Source organism: Coregonus lavaretus (genome assembly GCF_964263955.1).
Source record: "Coregonus lavaretus genome assembly, chromosome: 9".
NCBI lineage: Eukaryota > Metazoa > Chordata > Actinopteri > Salmoniformes > Salmonidae > Coregonus > Coregonus lavaretus.
Window position 1 is genome coordinate 47,001,060 of NC_139996.1, and position 17,522 is coordinate 47,018,581.

At 44.6% G+C, this 17,522-nt stretch overlaps 1 protein-coding gene across 1 annotated transcript in view; it reads right to left on the bottom strand.

The window, feature by feature from the left end:
• The window catches only part of LOC311135258 (DENN domain-containing protein 5B-like), a gene marked incomplete at both ends in the record, with an annotated part of 47,513 nt that extends 31,552 nt beyond the window's left edge, over positions 1-15,961 (bottom strand). Inside the window, 4 exons of the mRNA XM_084169198.1 lie at positions 3,157-3,344; positions 3,487-4,195; positions 5,344-5,453; positions 15,850-15,961. Of these exons, the coding sequence (XP_084025324.1) occupies positions 3,157-3,344; positions 3,487-4,195; positions 5,344-5,453; positions 15,850-15,961 (1,119 nt within the window). The remainder of the gene's footprint in view (positions 1-3,156; positions 3,345-3,486; positions 4,196-5,343; positions 5,454-15,849) is intronic.
• Positions 15,962-17,522: the final 1,561 nt, after the last annotated feature.

The following is a 17,522-nucleotide window of genomic DNA, read 5'->3' on the forward strand; positions in this document are numbered from 1 at the left end:
TCCAGATTTTGCAGCTCTTTCAGAACATCAGCTGTCTGAATTTGTGTGAAGGAGAAGCGGGGGGGGGGGGGGGAGAGCATGGGCAAGTTGCAGCGGGAGGTGCAGAGTTGGTGGCCGGGGTAGTGGTAGCCAGGTGGAAAGCATGGCCAGCCGTAGCAAAATGCTTGTTGAAATTCTCGATTATTGTAGATTTATCGGTGGTGATAGTGTTTCCTAGCCTCAGTGCAGTGGGCAGCTGGGAGGAAGTGCTCTTATTCTCCATGGACTTTACAGTGTCCCAAAACTTTTTGGAGTTAGTGCTACAGGATGCAAATTTCTGTTTGAAAAAGTTAGCCTTTGCTTTCCTGACTGCTTGTGTATATTGGTTCCTAACTTCCCTGAAAAGTTGCATATCGCGGGGACTATTTGATGCTAATGCAGTACGCCACAGGATGTTTTTGTGCTGGTCAAGGGCAGTCAAGTCTGAGGAGAACCAGGGGCTATATCTGTTCTTAGTTCTGTATTTTTTGAATGGGGCATGTTTATTTAAGATTGAGAGGAAATTACTTTTACAGAACAACCAGGCATCCTCTACTGACGGAATGAGATCTATATCCATCCAGGATACCTGGGCCAGGTCAATTAGGAAGGCCTGCTCGCTAAAGTGTTTTAGGGAGTGTTTGACAGTGATGAGGGGTGGTCGTTTGACGGCGGACCCGTTACGGACGCAGGCAATAAGGCAGTGATCGCTGAGATCCTGGTTGAAGACAGCGGAGGTGTATTTAGAGGGTAAGTTAGTCAGGATGATATTACATTTACATTTTAGTCATTTAGCAGACGCTCTTATCCAGAGCGACTTACAGTTAGTGAATACATATTTTTTTTATACTGGCCCCCCGTGGGAATCGAACCCACAACCCTGGCGTTGCAAACGCCATGCTCTATCAACTGAGCTACATCCCTGATATCTATGAGGGTACCCATGTTTACGGATTTAGGGTTGTACCTGGTAGGTTCGTTGATAATTTGTGTGAGATTGAGGGCATCTAGTTTGGATTGTAGGATGGCCGGGGTGTTAAGCATATCCCAATTTAGGTCACCAAGCAGTACGAACTCTGAGGATAAATGGGGGGCAATCAATTCACATATGGTGTCCAGGGCACAGCTGGGGGCTGAGGGGGGTCTGTAGCAAGCGGCAACACAGAGACTTATTTCTGGAAAGGTGGATTTTTAGAAGTAGAAGCTCAAACTGTTTGGGCACAGACCTGAATAGTATGATAGAGCTCTGCAAGCTATCTCTACAGTAGATTGCAACTCCACCCCCTTTGGCAATTCTATCTAGACGGAAAATGTTATAGTTGCGGATGGAAATTTCAGAATTTTTGGTGGCCTTCCTAAGCCAGGATTCAGACACTGCTAGAACATCAGGGTTGGCGGAGTGTGCTAACGCAGTGAATAACTCAAACTTAGGAAGTAGACTTCTGATATTAACATGCAAGAAACCAAGGCTTTTGCGATTACAGAAGTCAACAAATGATAGCGCCTGGGGAGTAGGAGTGATACTGAGGGCTGCAGGGCCTGGGTTAGCCTCTACATCACCAGAGGAACAGAGGAGGACTAGAGAATGTGAACTATACTGAACAAAAATATAAACGCAACATGTAAAGTGTTGGTCCCATGTTTCATGAACTGAAATAAAAGATCCTAGAAATTTTCCACACGCACAAAAAGTGTATTTCTCTCAAATTCTGTGCACTAATTTGTTTACGTCCCTCTTAGTGAGGATTTCTCCTTTGCCAAGATAATCCATCCACCTGACAGGTGTGGCATATCAAGAAGATGATTAAACAGCATGATCATTACACAGGTGCACCTTGTGCTGGGGACAATAAAAGGCCACTCGAAAATGTGCAATTTTGTCACATAACACAATGCCACAGATGTCTCAAGTTGAGGGAGCGTGCAATTGTCATGTCCACCAGAGCTGTTTCCAGAGAATTGAATGTTCATTTCTCTACCGTAAGCTGCCTCCAACATAGTTTTAGAGAATTTGGCAGTATGTCCAACCGGCCTCACAACCGCAGACCACGTGTTTGGCGTTGTGTGGGCGAGCGGTTTGCTGATGTCAGCGTTGTGAACAGAGTGCCCCATGGTGGTGGTGGGGTTATGGTATAGGCAGGCATAAGCTACGGACAACGAAGACAATTGCATTTTATAGATGGCAATTTGAATGCACAGAGATACCGTGTCAATATCCTGAGGCCCATTGTCGTGCCATTCATCCGCCGCCATCCCCTCATGTTTCAGCATGATAATGCACGGCCCCATGTCGCAAGGACCTGAACACAAACCAGCAACTTCGCACAGCCATTGAAGAGGAGTGGGACAATGTTCCACAGGCCACAAACAACCGCCTGACCAACTCTATGCGAAAGAGATGTGTCGCGCTGCATGAGGCAAATGGTAGTCACACCAGATACTGACTGGTTTTCTGATCCACGCCCCTACTGTTTTCTTAAGGTATCTGTGACCAACAGATGCATATCTGTATTCCCAGTCATGTGAAATTTATTTCAATTGACTGATTTCCTTATATGACCTGTAACTCAGTAAAATCTTTGAAATTGTTGCATGTTGTGTTTAGATAGGTATAGCCAGGTGGTATAGCCCCCCCCCCCCCCCCAGTCTGCCTGAGATTGCAAACATGCATGGCTTGAGAGATGCGGTCACCGGTTAAGTGTGTGTGTAGCTAGCTACCTAGTTTAAATATCAACAGTACTGCCACAGCAGCATAACATTTGATTAACACCGCCTACATCATCATCAATATTAGGTCTGATTTGCTGATACTTGCAGCAGAGAGATGAAGAAACACAGACGTAAATCATAACCAGTAAACAAAAAAAAACATTAAAAAAGAAAAATATTGTTTTTTTTTAAATAACAAAAAACTAAATATAATAAATAAAATGGAGCTAGCTAACTAGCAGATTTACATCAATCATCAACATCAATGATCAGCTGATATCCCACCCTCTTTTCCCGACGTCAATCATGTCTTTAGGAGGCATTGTAACTAGCTTGCTTAAAATATGTGATGATGAGTGTGTTTTTGAGCACCTGCCCCCTGAAAGGTCTGTGCACGGCACTGGTCCTAAGTACATATCATTAAAATACCTCATGGGACAGATCCAGAGTGGAGCTTTGGGAGCCATCCCTCCGTTGGATGCCCATCAAGAAGGGCACGGGGGCATCCAGGAGATGGTGCAGGGGAGCGGGCAAGATGGGCAGGTAGACGTGCTGCCACTGGAACGGAAACAGTAGGTTGGTGATGCCCTCTGCCACCGTCATCAACCGCTGGTAGTCTGGAGACAGAGAGACGCATGATGGGAAATTAACAAGTGCACACTTTTGGTTTAGGTTAGATTTTTACATTTGAAAAACTATCGAAACACAACCTAGGGTGGTAATCTTTCAGCAAATGCTGCCTGGTTTTTTGGTCCTTACCCTGTGAATAGAGCAAGACCTGGGTCTCCAGCAGCACGGAGGTGAGCAGCCTCACCATGTTCTCCACCCCCAGCAGGGAGAAGGCCTCTCCCAGGGGGTAGTCCCCCAGCGGGAGTTCATCGGGGCCGGGCTGCTGGCACAAAATAGGCCCCTGGACCCCATGGAACCGGAGCGAACGACCGGGCGGCGGCACGGGCACCTCGTACAGGATGTTGTGGATGTAGCTCTCCAGCGGCAGTGGCGGGGCGGCGTGCGACATCACCGCCTGGTGCAGCTGGGACAGGAAGTGGCGTGAGGCGTGCAGGAAGGGGAGGGGCGTGAGGAGGCAGAGGGCCTTGGTGGAATACAGGGTGTCCCAGGCCGGCTGGAAGGAGCCCGCCGCGCAGCCCAAACAAGCCGACAGGGGGCGCGCTGCCAGGGAGTCGGCATCCAACTCATCCAGGCTGCTCACCAGAGAGTCCATGCTGGATGTGGAGGGGGAGGAGGCAGAGGAAGAAGACGAAGAGGATGTGGAGTAGTGCTCCACATGGTGCATCTGATGAAGGGTCTGCATCGCTGTGGTGATCTGGGCGCTCGTCACCGCTTCGTAGTACGTGTGCACGAAGCCGTAAGAACGCGTGCCGTCATCGTCGGCGACCGTGAAGGAGTGGAAGTGGTGCTCATGGGCGTCCGCCTGACTGCGGAATGACAGGCCGTGCGGCATGCAGAGCTGGGGATGAGAGAGAGAGACAGAGAGAGAGATATGAAGGGAGGAAAAGAGACATGGGAAGAGGAATGGAGAAAATAGAGAGAGGGAGGAGTGCGAGAATGGAGAATAGAATAGAGGTGGGAGAGATGTCGAAGGAAGAGTGAGAGGAGATGTTTTAGAAGACATAGCAGAGGAAAAAGGAGAATAAAGGGGTAGAGAGAGAGAGAGGAGAGGAGGATGGGGTAGGGGAAGGTACAGAAAGAGTGGCAAACAGTGTCAACTGCCTTCAATAGCATGTTCTTAAATCAAACACAAGGGATTATGGACAGGGATGAGAGGGGTCAAATCATTCTGAAGAGCTTTCATTCTGATAAACAACATTAAAAGACTAGCGGTTAAAATGGCCCTTATTTGTGGAAAGAACCTGAGTGTGGCTCCATGAAAAGGCGCTCGATCTGCTACAAAGTACTTTAGGGTTTGTAGGGAGACAGCTCACAACAAGTTTTAACTTTTCACAAAAACAACTTGAGATGTTTTAATTGGTTCATCTAAATTAGTAGATTCTGTTGAGTTCCTGACCTAGCGCTTTTATCATCCAGACTTGTTTATACAAGAGTGTGTCATTAAAGAAAATCTTAAAAACAGAAAATATTATCTCATTTGCATTAAAGAGAAATGCATTATGGTACAGGAGAACAAAACAAAGACGTGATGGCACAGCATTTAAGGCTCTTGCAGTGCCAAACAATCATACATTTGTTCAAAAACTTTCAATGGTTCAATTAACGCTAGTTAGCATTGCGCTAATGCTAGTAAGCAACTTCCTTCAAACTGCACGCAGAGACATAAAAATGGTATCCACAAGTTATCTGACTCCAGAGAAGCGGATGAAGGGCTTCTTTGCCAAAATCCCGAACTATCCCTTTAACAAAACAATAGTGCACAAACAACAAATGTAAAGTCCTCTATTCTGTGTAAAATGTGTACAAAAGAAGTTGTACTTCAACATAAAAACATTTTCTTGTAATGAATGCATGAAATTAGGCCATTTTCACATGGTGGCACAACAACTTTCTTTCCATAAAGGGCTAAAACAGCCAAAATGACATAAAAGACTGACTTAACCTTTTGCTAAGTTCTCTAAATGTATCCTAGCCCCACTGTCTTACCATGTTGACGGCATCTCTGTTGAAGGGACTCCTGTCTGTGCTCTCAGGGTAGTGGGCCAGAACCTTGGACTTGAAGGACCTCCGGAGGGGGCTCTGCTCAAAGCTCTCCCCTAGGAAAGAGAGGGGTTGAAAAAGAGTGGCAAGAGAGAGAGAGGGTAGAGACAGATAGACAAAGAGAGAGCGAGTGTGTCAGCATTGCAATACTGGCACAGACAAATTCAAAGGGACAAGTGACCTTCATTCCTGCACTGAATTCTTAATAAGGGGACAGGGCGGAGAGCAACACCGCGGTTACCAGACAAGGTCAGGATTTAATATCTGACACAGCAAAACCTTTTACCCTTCATCTGACATCAGCTAAAAACTCTAAGTGTGTTGAATACCTTTATTGAGCCAGAGGTGAGAGGGGTGAGAGCAGAGATGGAAATTAAGTTAGCCCGCTAGCCCGAGGCTAGTAATTGACAGACCTGGCTAGTAGAAAATGTAGAGAGGTGAGACAGAAGGGAGGTGAGACAGAAGGGAGGTGAGACAGAGGGGAGGTGAGACAGAGGGGAGGTGAGACAGAGGGGAGGTGAGACAGAAGGGAGATGAGACAGAGGGGAGGTGAGACAGAAGGGAGGTGAGACAGAGGGGAGGTGAGACAGAAGGGAGGTGAGACAGAGGGGAGGTGAGACAGAGGGGAGGTGAGACAGAAGGGAGGTGAGACAGAGGGGAGGTGAGACAGAAGGGAGATGAGACAGAAGGGAGGTGAGACAGAGTTGGGCGAAAGCAGAGAGAAGATATAGTAGAGGGGTGAGATATCAATGAGACAGTAGAGGTGAGACAGAGAAGTGATACAATAGATTTGTGACATTACTGAGACAGTTGAGCGATAAGGCAGTAGAGCGGTAAGGCAGTAGAGCGGTAAGGCAGTAGAAAGGTAAGGCAGTAGAGAGGTAAGGCAGTAGAGCGGTAAGGCAGTAGAGAGGTAAGGCAGTAGAGAGGTAAGGCAGTAAAGCGGTAAGGCAGTAGAGCGGTAAGGCAGTAGAAAGGTAAGAGGGAGGTGAGACCGTTAAGGTGAGACATTAGTGAGACAATAAGGGTGGTTCTGCAGTGAAGAGAGGAAGCCCTGCCAAGCCCAGACTTATGTAATGGCCAACCCTGAGGAGCCTTCAAAGCGCCCTCATCCCCTCACACTGCACCGTTGTCAGAAAGTCAGATAGAGGAGGTGGGAGAACAGGGGGACACCTAGGGTTGTCATGATACCAGACATACTCTGAAGTATTGTGGCAAGGAGAAAAAACATTAAGCTGACTTTCTGTTGTCACCCAGCGTCACTTTTGTTTATGTTTTTAACTATATCACACACTATTTAACATAGAGCTGGTTTTAAGAGCTGGTTTTTAAAAGACCATAAAGTTCAGTCTGCTTCATGAAAATCCAGTATTGTCATGGTATTGCATTACTGGTATCGTGACAACACTAGGGGAGAGGAGGATTGAGATGGAGAGGGAGATAAGTGAGGAAGGGGTAGAGGAGATGAGGGGGGATTCGGAAAGATTAAAGATGTTGTAGAAGTAGGAGCAATGCACAGAATGCATCCCAACGCTCTGCAGGGGGAACCTAACTGTTTACGGTACATGGATACAAGTTGAACCTGGGACTTGATAGCAAAGAGCATCCTTTGTTTGGCTGGAAATAATAAACACCATCCATGTCATAGTTTTAGCAAGTGATTGGATGTTTTTGTTTGTGTAACAGACTACCAAATGAAAAAAGCCAACTACATCCACAACTTTACTACATTTTTGACACACGTATGCGTACATGCACTGAAGGGAAGGAGAGAATTCCTTTTAAAAATGTACGCCGTTTGAGTGTACTCACCAGTGACACACACACTTCCACTGACCTTGATGTATAACCTTGTCTGCCTGATGCATCTCCTGCCTCTCTCACTGTCGTCTGTGTCAGCTGCCTGCTCCAGTTACATACAGATAACTTTGTTTGTGTGTGTGTGTCACGTGCAAGACACTGGTGTGTACCAGGGTTGTGCTCAATTCAGAATTTTGGTTTTGACTTCCATTGAACTCATGAGTTGAAATTAGAATTTGCCACACCCCACAGGACGTTTGAGTGACAGGAAGTAGAATTTAATTCAGTTCAATTCAAAGAAATTCCACTCAGTCATAGAACATGAGCTTCATTGAGTCTGACAGGTCACTTCCAGATATCAAAGTATATAACTTTTCACTGGAAACAATGTTCATATGCTCTTTTAATCTTCGTGCTTAGAATAGCCAATTATATTTCCACCAACCATAATATTTTTTTGCCTCTTTTCGAAGGCTTTAGGGTCAACTTGAGGGTTAAACTAATGCATTCTGGGAAATGTATTTTCCCCATATTGAAATAAATGTAAGTGATTAATGAAATATAATAACTTAGAATATTTGCATTTATATATAATGTAACGTGTGATGTTTTATGTACAAGATGTATATTTGTATGGACTACACCTAATATAGTACAGGCATTTCTGTATCCTGTTTACTACTTAAATTCAAATTCAATTCAATAATTACAATTTATGAGGCATTCTCAATTCAATTCTGAAGCACAACCCTCATTTTTAAAGGAACACTATCATTCCCTAGAGTGCACCACTCTTCCCATTACTACCCTGCCTGGCATTTGGATGCGATCACTGCACTGTCAAAACACCAATGGGCAATAACATTTTTACATTTTAGTCATTTAGCAGACACTCTTATCCAGAGCGACTTACAGTTAGTGAGTGCATACATTTTTCATACTGGCCCCCTGTGGGAATCGAACCCACAACCCTGGCGTTGCAAGCGCCATACTCTACCAACTGAGCTACATGGTGATAAAGCAGGAAGAATAAACACTTGATGCTCAAAAACAACATCTAACGCTTGCTTTGACGCATATCCAATTATCCAGCAAGATTATAGCATTCCACCTACTTCTCCAATGACGCATAGAAAGCCCAGAACAGATAGGATGCCGAAGGCAAGAAATGGATCCGAACTAAGAGGGTTGCTTTGCTTTGAATCAGGCTGGTGGGTGGGTAGTATGAATGCAGGCTGGGTCCTATTCACTAGGAAGCAAACAGGCTGAAATGGGGAGGGATTATCTGAACTTGTCCAATAACAATCAAATCAAATTTTATCACATGCGCCGAATACAACTGGTATAGACTTTACAGTGAAATGCTTGCTTATGAACCTTTCCCGATGATAAAGAGTCAAAATTTTTTTGAATATAAATAGTGACTAACACAAGAGAAGCAAAATAAAATACACAAGAATGGAGTTATATACAGGGAGTACCAGTACCATATCAATGTGTAGCGGTACAAGGTATTTGAAGTAGTTATGTACATGAAGGCAGGGTAAAGTGACTAGGCATCAGGATAAGAACACAGAACAGAGTAGCAGTAGCATATGATGAGTGTAAAAGTGTTTGTGTGTGTGTATGTATACTGTATGTGTTTGTGTTGTGTCGGTATGCGTGTGTGTGTTATGTTTGTGTGTGCATATGTAGTGTTTGAATGTGTGAGGGATATGTGTGAGTGACAGTGTAGTGTGTGTGAGTGAGTGTGTATATGGTGTGTATATAAAGTCTAGTGAGTGTGCGTAGGGTCAGTGAAAGATAGTCAATGCAGATGGTTCGGGTACTATAAACCCCCTAGAGTCGATGTCCGCGCCCCGTGGAAATCTAATTAGCATTATTTTTATAAAATCCCCATAAAAATCAGTCAGTTTAAGCTAGAGATATCTCAATCCACACTTCCGCATCTGTGGTGAAAGGTTACAGAGCATGAGACATTCTGAAAATTGGTCTCGTCACAAAATCGTCTGTAACATCCGAACGGTTTGGCCTACAAAACTATCATGACCCCTCTATGGAAAGATGAGACTCCATTTTGTTCTACGACCCCCACAATCGTCTTGGGACTCGTCTGAAGTTGGTACAGCCGATCTGCCAACTTCGGTCTGTAGCGTCCGAACAGTTTGGGCTACACACTAATATTACCTGTGGAAAGGTGAGACTCTCATGAACACGTACATGTTGGTTGTTTTGCTCTAGGACGCTCACAAGACTCTTCTGAGACTGTCTATATGGAGACTGTTTAGTGTAAAAAATAAGGGGTTAAATACATGTAAAAAATATAAATAAATAAAAATCCTGATCTTTCTTATATCTCTCAGACATAGGACAGACACTTCAGAACAAACTTCCCTTCAATATTTTTTTGGGGGGGGGCCATGTGTTGTTCCATGTAGTGAATATGTTATTCAATGTGTTTGTATGGGCTAATAGCAGTAAGGCCAAATCATTATTATTTTTTTACAATTCAAGGGGTCTTAAAATTCCAAATCAAATAGCAAAATGATCCTTGGTATAACCTTAAAACAATTCCATATAGCTTAGTAGCTCGGCCTCGGTGATGTACTGGGCTGTCCGCACCACCCTTTGTAGAGCTGTGCGGTCAAGGGCGGTGCAATTGCCATACCAAGCGGTGATGCAGCCAGTCACATGCCAAATCTTTTCAGCCTTCTGAGGGGGAAACCCTTGTTTTGCTAAGGTGTGCACTATTGAAAATGACCCTGGTGGGTGGGACCCATTGTACGAATGCGTTGTTATGAGAACAGGGCAGCCATGTTGGATATCGTTGTGATAAGGAAGTGAATCAGAGCTGGTATAAAAAAAACTAAACAGTGACACTATCTTGCTGAGTGTTGTACCATACTGGTTCTCTATTTTTATAATAATCAAGGGACATGACATGCAGCGATGTGATAAACACTAAGACCACACCGTGACACGTTATCTACTAAGCATCGATCTTCCTCAGGGCAAAACAAAGCAAAAGGAGGGAGAAACCAGAGGAGCCTTGAGCCTAGTCGTCAAGACGAGAGGGACGTCTGGTTGCCATGGTAGCCATTTCCGCCGGCATTAAGTTTGCCGGGGCCTTGGAGAAGAAGTTAGTCGCTACGTTTCATCAGCTGACCTAGTTAGTTAGGTAGGTTCACATTCACACACTCAGCAAGCCATGGAGATCACACCATATACAGTACACACACACACACACACACACACAGCCATGAGGCAACACCAAACATCTGTGCGAAATCCATAGGAGGCTGGTGAGGGGAAATGGTTCATAATAACGGCTGGAATGGAGTGAATGGAATGCTATCAATCATATGGAAACCATGTGTTTGATGTTTCTGCTCCAGCCATTACTATGAGCCCATCCTACCCAATTAAGGTGCTGCCAGCCACCTGTGGTGAAATCTCTATTCACTCCATGCCTGGGGATGGGTTTGACTGCTCATGTGCCCTCACTGAACCTGTTCTTCGAAGGTCTTACCGTGACGCATTTTAAACATAAGCACTTGAAATGAATAGTTCACTGTTGTTTTTTAGCTGTTTAGTGTCAGAGATGGAAGTCAAATATTAAAGACAAAAGGTAAAGAGAGAGAGAGAGAGAGAGAGAGAGAGAGAGAGAGAGAGAGGGAGAGAGAGAGAGGGAGAGAGAGAGAGCAAAAGATAAATGGTAGGAGGTGAAAGGGTTCAAGAGACAGAAAGAGAAGAGGGATAGGGAGATATGGAAGGAGAGGAAAGAAAGAGGGCTCTAACATGATGGTGAAGCAGGGAGGGGGAGGGGGAGGGGAGGGTGGCTTGTTTTGGTTCTGCGGATGAAAGATTAAAATGGTGCCTCAGTTAGGCTGTGTGACTATCATAATCATCATTGCCCAGTTAGACATCTCCCCCACAGCACTGTGAAATCAGCTCAGCTTACTCCAGAGAGACCATAGATCTGCTGGCCATGTTAAAACACTATAAAAATGCATTTATCCTACCTTGAAGTAACACCATCGGATAGGTGAAAGCAAGATTCTACTAGGTACATGTACATGTATGCTAAGGAAGGAAAGAAGGAAGGAAGGAAGGAAGGAAGGAAGAACATAAATAATTAAGAATGCAGTTTCTTTGCATTGGAACAAGGTCCTTAGTCTCACAGTTCCACTTCAGGGACTGGAAAGTCTCTCTGTCTCCCAGACACTGCTGTAAATCTCAACATCACAGGATCCCACTTCAGCATGGATATATTTCTCAAGGGGAGTTTAGTCAGTCACAACAGCTCTCAGGACAGGAATAGGACGACACTATTTTATGCCACATGTAACCCTTTCTATTTCAAACCCGAGTCTTGTTCAGTAGGCACACTTACAGAAAGAAAACAAACAAATTGGGAGGCACTACCAGACCTTGTCCAATAAGAAATGCTTGACTTGGTTTACTGTTGCAAAACATTTTAATATGGTGTGCCCTAATGAAGAATGTTGATTTAATCACAGGATGACATCTGGTTTTCATTGGTCTATAGTGTTTGTGATGTTACAAATGCATACAATTTCATTGGATGCTAGTAGGCATACCGTAAAGTGTCAAATCTGCCTATTTTCTCATACAGCAGATACGCAGACAAACAGAGAGGAGAGATCCGAAACCTAAAGATAAAGAGGCCTATGATAAAGCAGCTGACATTTCACGGTTGATAGATATTTGATTGTATGATTAACAGTCATATGCAGCTTCCCATCCTTCAAACAGACAGGGATCGAGACAGGGATGACTGGATGAGTGACTATATAAAGAGATGTATTTCATCTTTGCCCAACTCAATTGCCCCACCACATTCAATTCATCACACCCTCGGATGGGCAGAGGAGAAGGAGAGAGATGGAGGTGGATAGAGCGATAAAAAGACAGAATGACAACTGTCTTTCATTCAAGGAGCAGACACTGTCTCAATTATAAGAATCTCCTATGTCGTTGTCTCCTGAATAAATGTAGAGGTGGTTTGCTGAACTATGCTTGCTGAAATGATATGCAACATTGCCCCCAGACTGGAGAACGTGTGAAGGCTTTAGCTCAGAGGGATAATGCATTCACGAGAATGGACAACTCAGGTTTGATCATTGATTGGTTACAGAAGCAACCAAGAGTTCATGTGAGGTAAAAACCGACTGTATAACCATAACCACCAGCTTTTCAATGTGACTGAATATAGCCTAATTGGACGTCAATAGGGCTTTTTACAATCCAGCCAACAGGACCTGTCCATCCTTGTCTTTCTTCTCCAATCAAAACAAAAACACAAGCTAATCACAGGCTATGTTCATGATCACTTTAAGCAAGGTTGTAATAGGCTATAAAAATCTCAACTTTCTTTGACACCTACTCAATGTCTATTCTGCAAAAAAACTTTTCCAATCCAGCGATATCACACGTTCCAAACCGGGACGACAGTTCGGAGTCCCTGAACAGCCCACTGTTGGGTTCCCTCTCCGACACTAAAGTCATTCCCTGTGACAGTTAGCTGGCCGCTCGCAGCCGGGAGCTGAAACCCCGGCGAACGTCATGTGACATTTGATTAGGGCTGCAGAAACACAGAGGCATCTATTGAGAGGCCAACAAGAGCAAATTGTCTCTCTGCAGTCACTCTCCAATTACACACACGACATCTATCAAAAAACACATTCACCATCGACAGACACACACACCCCTCAAAGGAACACACATTTGTTCACCGACACAAACACACCTCTCAGAAAACATACACAATCATCCACCCACACACACACACACACACACACACACACAAGGATGGCCTGCTGTTACATAAGCAGATTAGTGAAGGCCACATCCAGCAGGGAGCAGAACCCTGTCCCACCCAGCAGGGAGCAGAACCCTGTCCCACCCAGCAGGGAGCAGAACCCTGTCCCACCCAGCAGGGAGCAGAACCCTGTCCCACCCAGCAGGGAGCAGAACCCTGTCCCACCCAGCAGGGAGCAGAACCCTGTCCCACCCAGCAGGGAGCAGAACCCTGTCCCACCCAGCAGGGAGCAGTACCCTGTCCCACCCAGCAGGGAGCAGAACCCTGTCCCACCCAGCAGGGAGCAGAACCCTGTCCCACCCAGCAGGGAGCAGAACCCTGTCCCACCCAGCAGGGAGCAGTACCCTGTCCCACCCAGCAGGGAGCAGAACCCTGTCCCACCCAGCAGGGAGCAGAACCCTGTCCCACCCAGTAGGGAGCCTGCCATCACTACTGTCCTTACTGGGAGACGCTCCACCAAGACACACACACACACATATATATAATCTAAAACACATGCATTTATCCAAACAAACAAACACACACACTATAACTAATAACAGTAATACTGAGTTCTGTCCTTCCTTTCCCTGCATGGTCGGGATAACGTGATCCTCAGTGGGGGGGGGGGGGGGGGTTCATTTTCATAGCCTGACACTAGGCTAGCTAGGCTGCATGACGACAGTCAGAGGGTTAAATGTGTCCGCCATGTTCCCTGGGGATGTATTCTACAGAGAATATGCTGCCTTTGATACTCCGTCCCCTGTCATTCTCCCCCAACTCCACAAAGAATACAGAATACAGGGTGTGACTGTGTGTGTGTGTTCTGTGATTTGACAATGACAGAGAGGAAGTGGGAAGATGGTGCAAATTGTTTAATTCTAAATAGAACACACACACACGGGCACATGCATATGTGCACGCGCACACACACACACACTTCCTTACCTCCTCCTCACTGGGGACGTAGTATGGAGAACCCAATATGCAAGAGCCTGCGATATACCATTTACACACCATAGGCCAGGGACTCTTTGCCAGGGGGAAAGAGCCCAGCTATAGCTCTAGAAGTGGCCACTCCCCCTCAGGTTTCATGCACTGTGGCTGACTGTCATGGTCGCCATGGCAATGTGACTCACGCCATCACTGCATCCAAGTGACCTGACCAGGAAAGGCTCTGGCACCTAGGTAGGCTATGACAATCACAAAGGAGTTGGCTACAGAAGAAACAGACTTGCAACCATTTCCGTGTTCACTATAGGCACGAAACAGTAGGCACTTTTAGAAAGGCATCAAATACCCTACTCAGGCTCTGGGGCCTGAGAGGTACAGTATTCCATGTACTTCCTCTGATGTGAAGTGTTTTATACCCAGAAAGAGTTCAGCTGCAAAAACAATGATGTCCATCATTCTTGACTTCTTTTCAACTTGTGTAGTGCCGTTTACCACCATCGCTATAAAAGACACAAAGTCCAAATAGAACACACATGGGCACATGCATATGTGCACGCGCACACACAAACACACTTCCTTGCCTCCTCCTTCCTAGTGAGGAATTCCATATGCATGTGCCCGTGTGTGTTCTATTTAGAATAAAACAATTTGCACCATCTTTCCACTCCCTCAATATTATATTCTCAAAAAAAATACCACGGTACTTTAAAATAATGCCCCTTTTCTAAAAACAACCTTTTTTTTTTACCTTTATTTAACCAGGTAAGCCAGTTGAGAACAGGTTCTCATTTACAACTGCGACCTGGCCAAGATAAAGCAAAGCAGTGTGATAAAAACAACAACACAGAGTTACATATGGAATAAACAAAAACAAAACGCACAGTCAATAACACAATAGAAAATCTATATACAGTGTGTGCAAATGTAGTAAGTTATGGAGGTAAGGCGATAAATAGGCCATAGTGCAAAATAATTACAATTTAGTATTAACACTGGAGTGATATATGTGCAGAAGATGATGTGCAAATAGAGATACTGGGGTGCAAAAGAGCAAAATAAATAACAATGTAAATAACAATATGGGGATGAGGTAGTTGGGTGGGCTAATTACAGATGGGCTGTGTACAGGTGCAGTGATCGGTAAGTTTCTCTGACAACTGATGCTTAAAGTTAGTGAGGGAGATAAGTGTCTCCAGCTTCAGAGATTTTTGCAGTTCGTTCCAGTCATTGGCAGCAGAGAACTGGAAGGAATGGCGGCCAAAGGAGGTGTTGGCTTTGGGGATGACCAGTGAGATATACCTGCTGGAACGCATACTACGGGTGGGTGTTGCTATGGTGACCAATGATCTAAGATAAGGCAGGGATTTGCCAGTGGGTTTGACGACGAATATGTAGTGAGGGCCAGCCAAATAACTAAAAAAGTGTAAACTGTAGTCATTTATTTTCCTTTATAGTTTATTCGCCTAAGCATGGCCTTCATCCACATCCCAATTTTTTTTCCAAACATTGCTTTTTTGTGTCAGCAATTACACATTGTTCTTAGGGGGGGGGGGGTTACCCCAGAGTACCCTACTAGGGGCTTTATATGCGCTCAGCTGTGACTATGACAACAATAAACACGGCTCCCAGTCTCATCGGTTTTCCTGATGTTGTCTCCTGCGATGGACAGGCACATATCACCTGACACTGGACTTCAAATAAATAAATAACTCGAACAGTCACCCAATCACTTTGATAAATAAATTGATCAATCAATCAATCAATTGAAGACCTCTCGGGGTTTTCGCCTTTAATTGCGTATGCTAATTCAGAAGTTTAGGCTACGTTTTTTCTTCTATTAATTAGGCTAATATCAATCAAGAACACAGAATATTTACCTGCTAATTCTTCGGGTTCTAGACCAGTCTCCGTGTCCAATCCACACACCACGAAGTAGTGGGCGAAGCGGCACGAAGCCGAGCCTGTGCCCGAGGTAACCCCGTTCATCATCGGTTTAGATATGCTACTCGGTTCGTCTCTAATTCATACACTGGATCTCCATATTGTTGCCTATACGAAGGGCAAATGAGTACACACTGTAGTCTAGACAGTAGGCAATGTCCACCTCGTATTATTTTCGGGATGGAATTGTCCGTTCTGTATGTTCTCCGTCCACGGTCGGCAGTCAGCCTAGTGTCAGCCCAAAATGAATGTGTTGTGTAGGAGGCAGCCTATCTCATTGTGAGAGAGAGAGAGAGAGAGAGAGAGAGAGAGAGAGAGAGAGAGAGAGAGAGAGAGAGAGAGAGAGAGAGAGAGAGAATCTCATAAAATGTTCTCATCGGTTATATTCAGATTTTCAGATTCACATTTAAGATGGCCAAATGATGACTAATGTTTGATGTGATCTAATTATGACAATGAAGCTAATTAAAATAACATACAATTAAAATAGGTAATTGTGTTATGCAAAAACAGGAGCACAGTGATTGTCAGTGCTGGGTGGCAATTAGTGCTCATTAAAGGGCCCTGTTCGAATACTACAGACAAACATCCTTCCTTCCTTGAAGTTGGATTGGTGTTCTATATGGAACCCTAAAGCTATGCATACATTAGACTATGACAAAAATCTTGACATTTTGGGAGCACTCACATTATGCAAAGTGTCTGCATAATCTGGTAATCCTGAAGTCTGCAACCTGTGTGCTCATATTACACAAGTTTGCTCCAATTTCGACCTGTATAGAGCCCTCTCTGGTCTTGCGATTTCCTGATGTGTTGTGGCGCCTGTGGCTGTAACCGAGCGACTGCTTACAAATAGCACAAGTCGCATTGTAGCATCAACTTGTCCGACAATAGTTGACTTGAGTTGTACTTTTGACAGACCAAAACAGACAATGATGTAGGTCATATACAATTTAATCCATCTAATCAAAGGCTGCGTTTACACAGGCAGCCCAATTCTGATAGTTTGCCACCAGTTGGTCTTATGACCAATCAGATCAGATATTTTGCCAATAATAGGGCAAAAGATCAGAATTGGGCTGCCTTTGTAAACGTAACCAATGAACTATACAAAAGGGTTCTATATAGATCCTTTAGGGGTGCTATACAAAGCAAGTGTTCCACTAATTGGTCATTTGACCAATCACATCAGATTTTTTCACATCAGCTCTTTTTCAGAGCTGAACTGATTGGTAAAAATACCAATTAGTGAAATAAATATCAAATTGGGCTGCCTGTCTAAACGCAGCCTTAGAACTCAGACCAACTCTGTTCTTTAGCCCAATTATTTACAAAAGATCTGATCTGATTGGTCAAATGATCAGAATAGGGCTGCCTGTGTAAATGCAGCCATTTAACCTTTTTTTCAAAGAGTATGGTAACCTTGCTTTCACCTATCCAATGTGCTCATGTCGCGTTCACTTGCTAGTCGGAACTAGGAAACTCTGAAATTTCCGACTTGCTAACTGGTTGTAGTTATACACGTGCCACGTTCAAAGAATCAGCAAGTCGGACATTTCAGAGTTTCCTAGTTCCGACTAGGATATGAACGTGACATTACCTCATGGAA